The sequence below is a fragment of the Micropterus dolomieu genome, linkage group LG03 (genome assembly GCF_021292245.1).
Source record: "Micropterus dolomieu isolate WLL.071019.BEF.003 ecotype Adirondacks linkage group LG03, ASM2129224v1, whole genome shotgun sequence".
Classification (NCBI taxonomy): Eukaryota; Metazoa; Chordata; class Actinopteri; order Centrarchiformes; family Centrarchidae; genus Micropterus; species Micropterus dolomieu.
This window is the reverse complement of record NC_060152.1, coordinates 27,684,019-27,700,117: the sequence shown is the minus strand read 5'-3', so window position 1 is coordinate 27,700,117 and position 16,099 is coordinate 27,684,019. Positions and strand designations below refer to the sequence as shown.

The window sequence follows — 16,099 nt, the reverse complement described above, 5'->3', positions numbered from 1 at the left end:
TATTTAAACTAAAATGGTTTGTTACAATATATGTATATATCGGTATGTCTGCTTGCAACCAGCAGTAGTCTTATACCAGCAAGGGCAAGTGTTGCACCAGCTCGAGGTCTTAGGTTTCTAGTACAGAAGATTTGACACGGGACTTGACTGGGGCCGGGTACAAATTGCATTCATTAAATCCAGTTTGGTTGATCACGCAGAGTTTCTGTGTCAATACTTAACTGCTAATGAATTGAGGGGCCATCCTTCTGCTACCATTGTTTGTGTGCTCTCTTGGGGTCTCTTGTTAGCCATGTTAGCAGCAGTCCTCTCTGGATGACAATGTCAGTCTGTCAGTCATCTGGCCCCCCACTTTGGTCCAGGCTGAAATATCTCAACAACTACCAGCTGGACTTTCGTGAGATTTGGTTTAGACATTCATGTCCTCCCTCATGAATTGGAATCACTTTGGTGATACCTTAACTTTTTATTTAGCGCCATCATCAGGTCCAGTACTTTATGACTATATACCTGGGTTCTGGTAGCCTTTCCAAAGGTCCATTTTCGGGGAAGAGCTCAACCACAAACTAGCTGTCTTTACCTTACAAAGTAGGCATAAAGCAATGATTGCAACCCATTGCAACCCATTGTTTTACATTAAATTTAGCAATACAGGAAAATCTGAGGAAACCTGATAAAATTCTTTTATTAAGTTATAAGGGACCAATCCATTTTAACTCCCTGACAAATAGTATCTCATGCATATTACTTGAATTCCATGAGCTTTGAATGAGCAAGAGCACATGACATACATAATGACACAAAAAAGACTGATGAGTGATATACAGTGATACATGGATGGTGTCATAAGCCAAAGCTGGTGGAAACTCACGTGAAACTGCTCAATGAAGATATGTGTTGTCATACAGCCATCTACACATTGCATTGTTATTTTGACACCCCTTTATTTCTGCGTAAAAATCTAAGCTCTTACTTAGGGTAGCGTTTATTGCAGAGCTGTCATCCAGTTTTCATGAAAATTAAAGTGTATGTGAATTAATTGCCCAAATTATAGTGCAGTAGAAATGGAGTCCCCTACTGCTTACTCATTTGTGAACCGCAGACAAGTGAATGTGTAGAGGCTTTGATTCAAGTTTCACTTTTAAAGTGGGGAGCCAATGAAAATGTCTCGAGGCCGCACCCACACTTCCTGCACAAGCATGCCTCAATAGAGGACACAAACCCAAAACAGCTATCAGTATTAAGACACAGCTTCCTCTTATCAACGCTGCCACAGAGAGATTAAAATAGTTTGTTCCTAAAAATGTCTATTATTATGCCTTAAATCACCCATGTCACCGATGATTAGGGGGAACAAACACTTGTCTTAATTACAAGCAGCCACAATATTCATCATTTAAGCTATGATTCATTATTATTTATGCAACGAATGTGCAAAACATTTGCTTAAACTAAATCCTTACCAGACATGGTACCACAGCTATTCATATTGTGTGTAAAACCCAGCAGCACAACAATCAACTCCCTGTCACTGAAGAAAATAAACTAGTTTTTAGCCCCTGCAATGGTTGGTTGTTTTACAGTATCTCAATTTGAACTGGACAGTCATATTGAAAAGATCTGCACTGAGTCAGTGCTGTGAAGACCTTGCCTACAGCAGGCAGCCATTGTTTCTTCCATTGTTCTCCCTGGTGACTTAAATAAAGAGTCTCCAAAGCCGCACAGCTCTAAATATGTATTTCTGCTGTGCTAATTAGAGACTGTCTGTCAAGCGGGCACGGAGCCCAGGACGAGGAATGGCTAAATATACCAAAACAAAAACAAAGCTTCCAAACTGAAAATTATAAACATTTAGACAGTAGTTGTGGGGTGAAAAATGCAAATATAACTGGAAAGGTGACTTTTTTGTGTGCATTTGTTTTGTTGAAGGAGGAGCACAGCTGTGAGACTGAGTGTGGTTTGGTCACAAGCTTTGAGAATGTGACTGTGAAGCTATTAGGGATTTTAAAGGCAGGAAAGGTGACACTATCAGTGAAGCCGATGAAGCAGTTTAGAGAAAGTAGACACAACAAACAGTCATTCCTCTGGTTTTAAAATGGCTCAATTTAGTCGGGCCAGTTTTAGACTCTCTGTAAAGCTGAGGGGACCTGCAGAGTTGGGTGACAACTATCTGTGGGTTCATCACTATGAGCAACACCTTTCACATTATACATAGTCACTTGATCCATTGTTACTACAAAAGTATTGATCAGTGCAGCTCTAAACAAGTTCAAATCTAAAATGCAATTAGTTTAAGCTCCATATTTTCTTATGCCATCATGTATTATGAGACATTACATAACTTAATTATGAAGTAAAGTGTGTCTGTGAAATTCCTTTATACTGGATGTATCCCTGCCAGATTCAAATTCATATGACATGCCTCTGAGGAAACTTGGCGCTGCATGATAGAGAAATTCTTAGCAGGAGCAAACCAAAGTATGTCTGGAGTCGGAAATTTTGTTCTGCTAAACTGAATTTCTGAACTAACAAATTATTCAAGTCAAAGTTTAAACCTTGGGAAAGCTTCTAATTTCTAATTAAATCATCATTCCAGACATTTGGATGTCTTCTCACCCAAACAACAGCTATATATGGGTTTCCCTACTACACTTAAAATCAAAAGCAATGATCCTGACATCTCAGACAGTGAAGGGATGAAGTCTCCAGTTTTATTTCTAGAGAATCTTTTTCACATTTCTTTCTGTGAGTTGTAGCAGAAGGGTAATAATCTTATTTAGTCCTCCAGTGGGATCTATACAGTAATCTCAGATGTGTCACAGGTCAGTTTATAGTCATCATTTCACCATTCTCCCTCACTCCTTCCTTGCTCCCAGCTCAGAGTGCTCTGACTCAGCCTCCAGGAAGGTGAAATGTTTTACTGTTCACACATTTCCCCCTCGCTGACCTCAAATGACTCCTCTCTTCCCTCCCTGCAAAATAGCGTTCCTTGAGATCCTTCAGCACCGCCGCTCAACGGCGCATCTGGGAACCAAACGTGGATTAAGTTCTCTGTGTCTACAAGTGTTTCTGAAAAATAAGAGCGTGTCAAGGGCTGAAGAATGGAAGCCCTGCCACAAGCCCCGACTGGCATGTTCAAACTGTGGAAATATGTGACCAGCAAAAGCATAACAGCATATTAATGAGCTTGACTCGAAAGGCAAACCAAGAGTCAAGTTTTGATATCAAGCTGTGTTAATGGTTTGGTAATCCTGCCATTGCAAGCTACTGATTGACTAAAATTATAACAAACTGTTGTTATAATACATGCTCTGTACTGACGAGTGCTGGGCATTGTTAAAATTACTCATAAAAAAATCTATATTCTGAGAGCACTGTAATCTGGAGCAACTACAGCTGCACATACATTACAGAAGATAATATAAAATAAGATGGATGATTTGAATCCTGATGTAAACTTTCCCACTCCTCCTTTTCCCCTTATGTAGATAATGTCATAACTGATTAATGGCACCACCCCGAATGAGACACTTTCCCTGATGAAGCTCTGTATGTCCTGGAATGCTCCAGAAAAAAATATGCAGCTTTGTTCATGCAAAGACATAAATCTTGGACATACAAATGAAATCAAAACAGCACTTGTGAAGAATGACACGACTTGTCCTATTCAGTTCTGAGCATTGCCACAGATGGACATCAAAGTGTTGGATGGAGATGAAGCGTAAGGCCTCCAGTTGATTGAGCGCATCCACACTCTTACCTATCTTGGACTTCATTCCGACCAGCTGCAGAGCAGAGTCGGCACCAGCTGACCACACACAGCAGGTAGTATACAGAGTGGGGCTATATACACACATAAAAGATAATATACTTAAAACATGGCAGTGCTTCATTCACATATACCACATTCATTCTCATACAATACAGTTTAGGATCTCGCATGGAATACCCCCACTTTGTCATTTCACCATGGTCCGTTTATCAATCACCCAAAGCTGAAATGGTGTAGATGTCTGCACTGTATGTTCTGGTGGATCCATCATGTGTCTAATAAAAACTGTAGAAGCAGCCAGAAGGAAGGAAAAGAAAATGTAGGGAAATTCATTGTGACAATTTGATATTTAAAGCTATGTGTAAAATTTGAAAAAGTCAAACTCTGGCTCTAGCCAGTGGTAGTGCCTTAAACGAACTTGAATGTGCTGAAACTAACTCATACAGTAGACTGTACCAGTATGTCAAATATTTTCTACAAACCAAAAGCCATGAACATATTTTGAAAGATGCTAAAATCTTATAAAATTTCTACGCATAGCGACATAAACAGCATGACTGAACTTCCACAGGCAACATGGTAGAAATCTAGTTTCAAATCTGCTTATCGGCCAATCAGAATCCCTTCCAATCCCTTATCAGATATATTAAGGTTTAGTTTGCAAGTAACTACGTTTATAAATATGAAATCCAATCCAAATCCAAACAATCCAATTTGGATCTGTAATCACCATTTGTTCAGAGACGGCGCTGTAGTTTTTAGGGATAATGTTCACAATCCCTGGCTAAAACCCCAATTGAAAAAATAGGTATGAACTACTAGCTACCAAATACTGGAGGTCCTGATTCAGAACTGTTACGTTGACATGCTTAAAAGACTGATATGATTTCCATAAAAGCTAAATTGGGATCAGCAAGATTATTTCAGTCGAGACGACTCATTACTTTGTTGATCTTGCTGGACTCAACAAATACGTGCCGCTAGTTGTCCTATACTGATGTTACAGAGTGGTGCTTTTTCCCCCTCACAAACTATCTTTGGCAAACTCTGCTCGGTGTGGAAAGACTCATTGACCTAAACCCAACTTTGAACCCAAACCAAAGCTTTAATGCTGATTTAGTCATCTACCTTCTTGTTTAACATTTCTCATCTTTCTAACGTTGTGATGACACACACTCAAGAATACTGATTTCCATTTTCTTCACTCACCCATGAGTGCATTTAAAAGATGGATAAAATGAAAACACTGGGGAAAGGAAATTATAATAAAGTTGAAAAGTTTAAGAAACTTTGCTTGAAAAGGTGGCTTCAAGCAGTCAGAGGCTCTGTATATTTTCCTTTCTAGGTACAGTACACAAGGCGTTTCTGGCAAATCATCTATCAGGGATTTTAATTATCTGTCCCAAAAATAGAACCAAATCTGTTTCTATTGCAACCAATGATGACATGATCTTACCAATAACTATGATGTTTCCTTCACCAAAAGCCTTTTGGGTCTACAAAAGTCAACTGCGAGCTGGAGCTTTACAAACATCATGTTCCTTTCACAGTCAGACTTGCACAGATGGTACGCATTTGGGTAGTATCAACTTTCACAGACAATAACGTGTCGCTTCAACCAAGTTGGAGAATAGAAATGCTGCCCTTGTTTTATTGGGAACAAAGTATCATTCCTGACTTAGAAACAGACTCCCTGTTTGCCATGGAGGGTAAAAGTGGGTGAGCCTGACATGCAACGCTCCTTCAATTAGGGCTGGAAATGATTTGGTTGCCACACAAACTAGCACCGCTTACGTCAGATGAGACTGAACTACCCTCTGTGTCTAACAGGATGTCATTGCTACACAAACACTCCGTCAAGTCGACAGCCAGGCAAAATTACCTCCGTTGGACCAAGGGTGTTTTTGTCTCTCCCCCCACCCTTTCACCTTAGCAACCATTTGTCAGCCCCAACAGTCAGACCTTTATTTATTTATGAATGCTGATTATGAAGGAAGAGAAATTCATAAAATCCTGCTCATTTGTGTGAGAGGGGAAAGGTCTAATAGTCAGACAGGCAGATGTACATGTGTTTTATGTTTTAGCGCTGTTGTGAGCACTTTGTTTGGGCTTGAAGAGTCAGTGGACCACAGCTTGGTAACCTAAACAGTGTGCTGTGCAGTCTTATCTTATGGCGTCAGTGAACTAATGTACAGTGCATACTTTAAGTGTGTGTATGTGTGTGCGTGAACTAGTGAAAGGACAGTGCTTGCAGGTAAATGTTTGATGGGGTAATGAAGCTTTGGATAAATGGAACAAACAGCCGGAGTTCTCCATCCGCCCCTTGTGACTGTAGTATGCAAACACTGAAGTCTGTGTTGTAAAGGCAAATACACATATCATATAAGAGCAGAAGTTTATAGAAAATTGAAGGTATTCCTGAATATTCAACATGATATTGTCTTTGGAAGTTGGGAGAAGTTTCAATCTTACCCCTAAGAGTAAGATTTGTAACAGTAACACATCTTAATCTTCTTTTCTATTAAACACAATGTCAAGAAGTGACCATAATACAAGGAACTGAACTCAAATGCCTTTACATTAAACTTCACTTCTAATCCTTTGTAAATATATATGACTGTTTTTGTGTGTTTCAGGGTTAGTAACAATGCGGTTTTGAATGAGTTGGAAATACCCGATTATGCTAACCTAGCTAACGTTATCGGGTAATTCAGCAAAGTGTTTTGTAATTTGAGGTATGTAAAAAATCTTCCCAGCATCAATATTAAATAGCATTTTGTCAAGTGTTGGGTCAGCTGCTTCTGCCATATAGCATACTATCTCTTTTTCGCGTCACTCTAAAACTGGTCATATATTAATTAACAACCTAACATAACTTTTGTCAGTTGGTACAGTTAGCTTCGCAACATTTAAACCTGGCACTTAATGTGTAAACATTCAGTGACAACCATAGACTGTATATAAGAAATGGACGTAGTCATCGTGACGTCACCCGTTGGTTTGTGGACTGCCGTTTTGAAGCCTCGAGTTTGGCCGATAGGTCTCCGCCATGTCGAGTTTTTGCAACCAGTGCCCGGAAGTGACGATACAGCGGAGCTAACGGCCGTGTGCGTAGGTAGCTAGCTTAGCTAGGTGCAACTCACGTTAACTGTCATTTTAACTGGGCTGATAACTTTGTCTAGCGAACAACAGTCTTAAAACTAAATGTACTCACCATAGAAAGTGAACAGCCAACTCCTAATAAGCTTTTTCAATGGTGCTGGTTAAATTTACACAGTGCCGTGGGTACGAGTCGGCTCTAGCCTGATTGACAGGTCACCATGGTAATGACTTGTCAATCATAGATAATCTGGATACATTCTCTGCTTTGTGGTCCATTTCAAAATAAATGGGACCATAATTTACTAAATGAACATCATTTTGTATTGACGAAGACTTGAAACTAGCGACTGAGACCAGAAACTCATCAGGAAAGTGTTTACTGGGGTAATTATTCAGCTGAAAAGTAGCCTCATTTCACCATTATTTCTAATGGAGCCGGACTTCTTTTTGCAACCAGAACGGTCGGCCCCTGCTGGATTTTCATTAGAATGCAGGTTTCAGGAACTTCCGAATCAGCTTCATATTGTAGACCGGAAGCTTCCCGCTTAGTAACAACGCTCTACATAGGAACAACTTTGTAAGGTGCAACTGGTTTTAATTTAGTGATGCATCTCAACTTAGAACAATACCAATAAATAGGCAAAGATGAATGAAGAGCTGGTGCAGCTTGTGAGGAATACTTTGGAGGAATTGTCTGCAAGGCTAAAAGCAAGGTGACTTTGATTTGAAATGACTGACAAAGCCCCTGCCAGCAGTCATTACTGCAGGTATGTTGAACACACATTTGGTAATATAAATCTGAACTGTCCAAAGCTGCGGGTGTGATACAGTGTACTGCTCATTTAGTGTTTTTCTTATCTGTGAAAATGAACATGTTATTCAGGAATGAGTTCCTAATTCAATTATTGCAACAATGTAAGAAAAGGGCAAACAACCCTGAGTGATGCTGAACTGAAATGAACTGATTCAGTATCAAACTAGCATTTTTCTATCCACCACACAAAATTTACTATCATTATAATTTTCCACTTTACCCACAGGACCAACTATCCCAGGCTGTACCTATTATAATTAACTATCAAAATAAAGAATCCAATGGATGTTGGATAAATACAATCATAGCAATCCCATGAATGTGTAATGATGCTGTAAAACATGCCCCAACAACCATTAAAATGCACAAAAGGCCACATTACAGGCCAAGCGGTTCTATAATCTTCAGTAATCTATGGTTGTATGGTTCGACATGCACCAGAGCAACTTCACCCCCCATAACTTCACGTCTTGACCTACCACCCCTGGTTTTTGCGTTTCATGTAAATATAGTGTGTAATGACACACTGTCAGAGCACAGATGCTATTATAGCCTTCCAACCAAGCAGAGGTCATCTTTGCCACCCCGCCCTAAAGACGGGCCGCCTCACCGCCGTGGTCAAAAGCCCTGCTTTCACCCAGACCAAAATGACAGATGTGATTTTATCTTTACATTTGACCAGCGTTTGTGGTGGAGAGTGCTGAGAATCCTATCTGAGACTTGATGATTAGTGGAATTGTTTAAAATTTCTTTACATTGGGTAAACCCTCTGAATCTTTGCCCTCTTTCACCTGTGACTGCTGATGCCCCAATTCCAGGTGCGCAACGTTACAATAGGCTTCACACTGGCAAGGTCCAGCATAGCCCCACGATTATGAGAAACAGGGAGTGAGCAATTGGCACAGAAGTACTATATCCGCTACATTCGAGTTTTGAGCCAGTCCACGAAGACATTTACAAATGTCTCCCTTCAAAGGTTCAGATGGTGACGGGCCATGAATGTACTGCAGAAAAGGTCTGGTCATTGTTACTGTGAACAGTTCAGTTCTATCACAACCGTTACAAATGTATTTATTTTTACAAGCCACAATTCAAAATACGTGTTGCCAAATGGTTTTACTTAGCAGCAGAATGTATTACTTGGATACCCCAAAAAAGCCATCAGTGATGCAGTTTTCTTTTACTGCACACAAAGCCGTTCCTACCACTTTCACAAATTGTTTACGAAGTGACATATTGAAAGCAGTTGCACCAAAAAAAATGGGTAAGCTGAGTGCTGTGCAGCACACATCTTGCTCTCTACACTACAATATTTCCAAATACCACACAAGTAATAGCCAAAAGTACAAAGTGAGTAATGATCATGATTTTATCAGAAGATTTTCCAGATGGCTGTGTTACATGGGACCAAACCAAGGGGAGTCCCTCTGGTCTTTCGATTTGAATTGAAGCCATCCTGTCAAGACGTTTGCACTATACTCACCTACTTTAAAAAGCCCAGTCAATGCCACGGGGAAAAACATTGCTCTGTTCATTTATTAGTCACACTTTGAAGTCATTCTCACCTTTCTCCTAAACTCCATTGATGGGTTGAGTTCAGCACTCAAGACACAAATTAAAAGCAAAGACCTCGAGGCACCATCTGGTCAAGCTGGTCTGTCTTATGCCTTCACTGTAAATGTTTCATTAGCAAGATCATTCTTTCCCCACAGGCTTAAAACTGCATGAGGAGCAAATGACCATAAGGCAGCAATACTGTACACAGTAAGAACAGGCAATGAGAGAGCTGTCAACCACTAGTATGTTTGTTTGTGGATTGTAAACTGAACATATGGAGAAAAAAATGGAACTTATAAAATATGCAATACCACAATAAAGAATAAATGAGTCCTTCTAGTTTACATTTCACAAAATATCAGTTTCCACTTATTTATGTTCTCTTGTATGCAGTCAGTGTGTGCTTGACAATGTGCAGGAGAGATAGCTGCAGTTTTAACGTGGGTAGAGGTGCTGTGTCTAAACATGCTCTTCAAATTCTTCAAGTTTCAGTTTGAGCTTAGGACACAATGGCCACCACTGAGGTATCTGAAGATTTTCTGATTTGTAGGTGTATCATAAAATATTAATAAATATTCATATAAAATAAAATATGAACTCAAATCTAAAATGAAGAGGTGTGTCTGATTTGCACAGTGTAGCTCTACAGTTCGGCATTGGTTTGATGTCTTTGGATCACATGACATGGAAGCTATTGAAATAAATTATGATTTTCCAATAACACTATTTTAACAATTGTAATTTATTGATGGTCCCTAAGCTGACCCCCTGTGGTTAAAAGCGAGCTATCGGAGGTGAGCTAACCGCATTTATACTGCAGACACTGGGTGAACTGAGTAAGAAGCCATCACCAGATCCTGGGTGGATGTCTGTGGAATATCCAACTTAAAACTAACTTCACCGCGGTCCAAGGCTCACTGATGCATGTGGGCTCAAAGGCTGGCCCGCGTAGTCCGATCCAACAGACGAGCTACTGAAGGTCAAATTGCTGAAAAAGTTGATGCTGATTTTGATCGAAAGGTGTCCGAACACACAGAGCATCGCAGTTTGTTGTGTATGGGTCTGCGTAGCAGCAGACCAGTCAGGGTGCCCATGCTGACCCCTATCCAGTGCCAAAAGAGCCTACAATGGGCACATGTGCCTCAGAAACGGACCACGGAGCAATGGAAGAAAGTGGCCTAGTCTGATGAAATATGTTTTCTTTTACATCACATGCTGGGTGTGTGTGAGAAGCATACAGTCTATGGTGAGAAGGCAAGCTGGCACAGGCAGTGTGATGCTTTGGGCAATGTTCTACTAAGAAACCTTGGGTCCTGCCATTCATGTGGATGTTACTTTGACAAGTCCCACCTACCTAAGCATTGTTGCAGACGATACACTCTTCAATGGAAACAGTGTTCCCTGATGGCAGTGGCCTCTTTCAGCAGGATAATGTGCCCTGCCACAAAACAGAAATGCCTCAGGAATGGTTTCAGCAACCCAACAAGTTCAAATTGTTGAATTGGCCTCCAAATTCCCCAGATCTCAATCCAATTGAGCATCTATGGCATGTGCTGGACAAACAAGTCAGATCCACGGAAGCCTCCTTTGCAATTTACAAGACAGGAAGGATCTGCTGCGTCTTGGTGCCAGATACCACAGTTCACCTTCAGAGGTCTAGTGGAGTCCATGCTTTGACAGATCAGGGCTGTTTTGGTAGCAAAAGGGGGACCTACACAATATTAGGCAGGTAGTCATAATGTTATGGTTGATCAGTGTAATAAAATCATACTGCTTTAAGCAATCTTCTTCATATTAACACAGAATCCAATGAGAAATTTGAAATAAAACGCCGTTCTACACAACTTTTTGCCTGTTTTTGATCACTGTTTTGAGCTTTTTGATAGCACCACCTTCAGGTGAAATTGTAAAATTTGTACACAATATATATGGTTTAGTTACAATTTGTATTCATGGAACCCAGAAGATAAACTCTAATCACCCGGTTTCACCCAATTTCACATTTTGGATCGCACTTAGATCAAACCATCCGCTAGTACACAAGAAATTGTCTAATCTTACAGGCTTGCCGAAAATAGTCTTTAGAGGAAGATTCCTTTTGAATGTCTGGATTCTTATCAGCCTAATCAACAGTCCCAAGCTTGACATATCGCCATATAAGCTAGTTGAGGTTATAACAACGCTACTGTAAGAGATTCTTCCAGTCAAAAACAGACCTGCCACAAAAGGCCCTCTTCAGTCTTCTCAGGTGTGTTGCATGTGTCCAGCACAAAAGCCAAGAGCTTTTTTTTTTGACAACTCAGAAGGCACGGTTTTCATTTCATTCCCCGTGACCATCCTTGCAGACTCCAACTCCTGACAGGCAGTTTTCATTGTCGTTTAGGCAATAGTTTACCTATGATTCAAGATTTTTTAGAAACATGCAGTAGAAGGACACAGGATTCCAACAACGCCTAAAGTTTAGAAGGCAATAGATCATCAAGTTTAACAAGGGAACCACAGATACAATGGAAATGTCTTAAAACTTTACTGCAGGAAAAAAGTTCACAAAGTAGCCATGATGTAAAATTCGATGATTTTCCAGAGTTTCTCAATTTTATATCTTTAATACAAAGTGCTACTGTAACTGGAAAACGGTAGTTGTTGTTCTTCTGTTATACCTTCTGTTATATCTAAATCAAATGTAGTATGTGTAGTGTGTTCACCAAGTTGGATACTGACAAACTTCATTAGGACTACATTTATCAAATTTGGAGACCTTGCCATTCTGGTACATACAGGATTTCTCTTAAAACCCAATAACAGGGCCCACCCCAACACATTTGAAGCAATGCAAAACACCACACCGAATGTTTTCACCAATTCTCAACTTTATTTTCCTTAAAAACTACAGATCCATTATGTCAGTACAATAACGGTTAGTTCATGTCAAACTAAATAAAGATTAGAGCAGAGTTGAACACATTCAACCAAATGAAGTAGTGGGAGAGTCACAAATCCATTTTCATTATTTCCTCACAGTATCCAACTCTTATTTAAGAGTAAACGAAATGATGTGCATTGTGTTTATGCTAAAGTAGAGTTTAACCATAAAGAGTGTATGCAGTCATTTCCCCGCAACAGTATGAAGCCCCCTGATCCAGAGGCACTGTAACAGTCTTTTAGCTGGAGGAGATAGACTGACATGGAGCCCATCTGGATGCTGCTTCCTGATTGGATGGTCAACAAAGTGTCTTTTCCTGGCTGCTCTCCACTGATAGGACGAATAAAGAGGAAAAGGAGAGAGCATGGAGTTCAGGGCTACCAAAAGTTGGCTGCGGAAGAGGAGAGAGATTCAATAAGTTAAAGGGAATATCTTGGCAATTCGTAGTAGATGGCAGATGAGGAAGAAAAGCAGAGCTGGATGGAGATGGTGAGCACTGAGGATGAGAGGTGACATGTTGGATTCAAATAAATATTTTATTAACGGCTCCTTCCACCTTATTAATAGAGGCAGACAGTTGAATGGCTGTAACTCAAGATGACACTGACAATTAAAAAGGGATTATGAAAGAGTCTGGCAGACTGACTGTCCCATCTCAAAGGATTATTCAACTTCTGCAACCAATGAAAGACAATAACATGCCTACAGGATGAGATAGCAATATGAGGTTACGCAACTAAATGGGGCATACCAATGACATGTAGGCCGATCCTGTTAACACTTGGATCCACCTAAAAGACATGCTTTGGAATCCTCTAAACACTCACGCTTCACATTGGCTTTAGCATGATGTACAAATGTAAACACAAGTAGATTCTTGAGCACACTAAAGGCCTTGTAGGGTTGTGCAATGTCAAATTTTTGCTAAGGCTTCACTATAATTTTTCAGAGCCTAAGTTGACATATTTAAACTGCTATTTTTTATTTTTATTTTTTCCCCCAACCAGCAGTTTACTATCATAGAAAAGAAAGAAAATAAAATCCCAGCTGGTTACTAGAGCTGCAGTTCAGATGTACATGATACTATGTCTGAACAGGGCCCTGGAATGTGCATTAGTCTATGATAAGAATAAACTATTATAATAAACAGTTATGTTACACATTTAGCGTAACTACATTACTGGAATAAACTATGCAGATTATAGGGAACTTCGAAAGTTGTTGACAGGCCTTAATATACAGTAAGAGGATAATGTCCCTTCAACAGGAAGCCGTTGGATCTTTCCTACCTGACAGGGGGCTCAGTAGTTGATCATCCTCTTGATTGCTTCAAAGCACTTCCACTTGTCTGGGATGTAGAAGGGTTCAAAGATATGAGGGAAGGGGGTGTCGTAACCACAGACCCTACTGATGGGAGCCTCCAGGTTAAGGAAGCACTCCTCCTGTAAGTAAGAAAAAAAAAGCAGCCAAATGAGAACAAATTATTGGTTGTTGCTGTCAGTGCTCAAATGTCATTCATTTATTCCCAGTTTCTAACAGTATCAACTATGTTCGGCCATTAACTAGAACCAAAAGGTACGATCACATCACACCCGTTTTAGCCTCTTTACATTGGCTCCCTCTTTGTTTTAGGATTGATTTTAAAATTTTATTGATTATTTTTAAGGCTCGCCATGGCTTGGCTCCTGCTCAAGTAAGGAAGTAAGGTGTTCATTTAAATCTCACTTTTATCAGGAGGCATTTCCTGATTTTATCTCAGTTGCCCGTTTTATCTTACGGCGTTTATTTTAGTCACATAAAGTTGCTATTTATTCTAGTCTCTTGTTTATAGAAAATCTGTTTTACCTACTTGTAATTTCCATTTTTTTTCCATTTGTATTTTGTATCTTGCAATGTCCTCATGTATTTTATCTTTATAGTGGAGCTACGTGCCCTTATTATTATTATTATTAATTAATTTATTTTTCCTTTTTATTTCCATAACTGATTTATATGCTACAAGCCATAATGGTTCATTTAGGTTCCTCAGAGCAGGCCAGTGCTCAGGCAATTTGGCCAGAGTGCAAAACAAGCCATGACTCGTGTCTCTATTTTGGCTTTTGACCTCTTCCCATGGAGACAAAGCCGAATGAAGTTGGCCAAAACACTCCAAATGGGACAAACCCCCTGATGAGTTAAATGAGCACACTTGGATGCGTGCACTCACATTTGCGGGAACAGACCTGAAGTACCCTCTTTCAGACTAAATTGACCTGCAGACAACTCATGCAACCAAAACAAAAGCATACAAGTTAACTCAAGAGGAAATTGCACGGTACCCTCTTTGCGTATTGCCTGTTTGTACATGCAGACTGTGTCAGAAAGAGAGACGGAACTGATTTTGACCCGTTTCTCGTCACACCGACAGCATCACCATCCATGTAATCCCACATTACAAACCTACCAATTGGCTGCCATGGATCAGTTTGTCGTTTGGCAGGGCAGGAACCTATGTTGTTTGACACTATGTTTTTCATTTCTTATAAAACATCTGGCAGAGTTGAGGGGAATGTCAGAGTTTTGACGAGGAGCCCTTTGGCACTTTCTATTATTTTTTTTATTTTTTTACAGCCTGTAAAAATACAACTCAGCAAGAGAAAGACAGAGACTGCAGCATACGTTTGACGCTCTGTGTTCCCATGGGGTTTGTTACAGTGTGAGCTTTCCTGCCGGGGCGACCGGTCTTGGTCCGTAAAACTAAAATAAATGAACGCCAGCATAATAATATGCTCAAAATGATGACACTAAAAATGCTTATGTTTTGTCCTCATATATCAAAAGTATTGGACAAATACAATTTTTTCCCTGATGATGGCGCTAAATAAAAAGTTCAGGGATCAACAAAAGATTAATCATGAATGAATCATGAATTAATCAATGAAATTTTAGGGGAATGCACCCATTTCTGTCTGGACCAAAGTGGTGAACCAAACGACATTGCCATTCATAGAGACATGCCATTAGCATGGCTAAAATATCAAGCATATATACAGTGCCTTGCAAAAGTATTCGGCCCCCTTGAACTTTGACCTTTTGCCACATTGCAGGCTTCAAACATAAAGATATAAAACTGTCATTTTTTGTGAAGAACCAACAACAAGTGGGACACAATCATGAAGTGGAACGAAATTTATTGGATATTTCAAACTTTTTTAACAAATAAAAAACTGAAAAATTGGGCGTGCAAAATTATTCAGCCCCCTTAAGTTAATACTTTGTAGCGCCACCTTTTGCTGCGATTACAGCTGTAAGTCGCTTTGGCAGTTTTCAGTTCTTTCCACAGATTCGATTGGATTTAGGTCTGGACTTTGACTTGGCCATTCTAACACCTGGATATGTTTATTTGTGAACCATTCCAGTGTAGATTTTGCTTTATGTTTTGGATCATTGTCTTGTTGGAAGACAAATCTCCGTCCCAGTCTCAGGTCTTTTGCAGACTCCATCAGGTTTTCTTCCAGAATGGTCCTGTATTTGGCTCCATCCATCTTCCCATCAATTTTAACCATCTTCCCTGTCCCTGCTGAAGAAAAGCAGGCCCAAACCATGATGCTGCCACCACCATGTTTGACAGTGGGGATGGTGTGTTCAGGGTGATGAGCTGTGTTGCTTTTACGCCAAACACAACGTTTTGCATTGTTGCCAAAAAGTTCGATTTTGGTTTCATCTGACCAGAGCACCTTCTTCCACATGTTTGGTGTGTCTCCCAGGTGGCTTGTGGCAAACTTTAAACGAGACTTTTTATGGATATCTTTAAGAAATGGCTTTCTTCTTGCCACTCTTCCATAAAGGCCAGATTTGTGCAGTATACGACTGATTGTTGTCCTATGGACAGAGTCTCCCACCTCAGCTGTAGATCTCTGCAGTTCATCCAGAGTGATCATGGGCCTCTTGG

The 16,099-nt window shown here is 40.1% G+C and overlaps 1 protein-coding gene and 1 long non-coding RNA gene across 2 annotated transcripts in view; both read right to left on the bottom strand.

Annotated features, from left to right (window-relative positions):
• Positions 1–2,785: 2,785 nt before the first annotated feature.
• Positions 2,786–7,027, bottom strand: LOC123968399. The gene is made up of 3 exons (XR_006824455.1): positions 6,987–7,027; positions 3,761–3,843; positions 2,786–3,024 (listed from the first exon to the last, which is right to left on the bottom strand). It is a non-coding gene; the product is annotated as an uncharacterized LOC123968399 (long non-coding RNA).
• Positions 7,028–12,095: 5,068 nt separating this feature from the next.
• bckdhb (branched chain keto acid dehydrogenase E1 subunit beta) overlaps positions 12,096–16,099 on the bottom strand; it is a 59,110-nt gene continuing 55,106 nt past the window's right edge. The window contains exons 10-11 of the mRNA XM_046045121.1: positions 13,458–13,610; positions 12,096–12,559 (exon numbers count right to left, since the gene is read on the bottom strand). Of these exons, the coding sequence (XP_045901077.1) occupies positions 13,470–13,610 (141 nt within the window). The 3' untranslated portion in view covers positions 12,096–12,559; positions 13,458–13,469. The remainder of the gene's footprint in view (positions 12,560–13,457; positions 13,611–16,099) is intronic.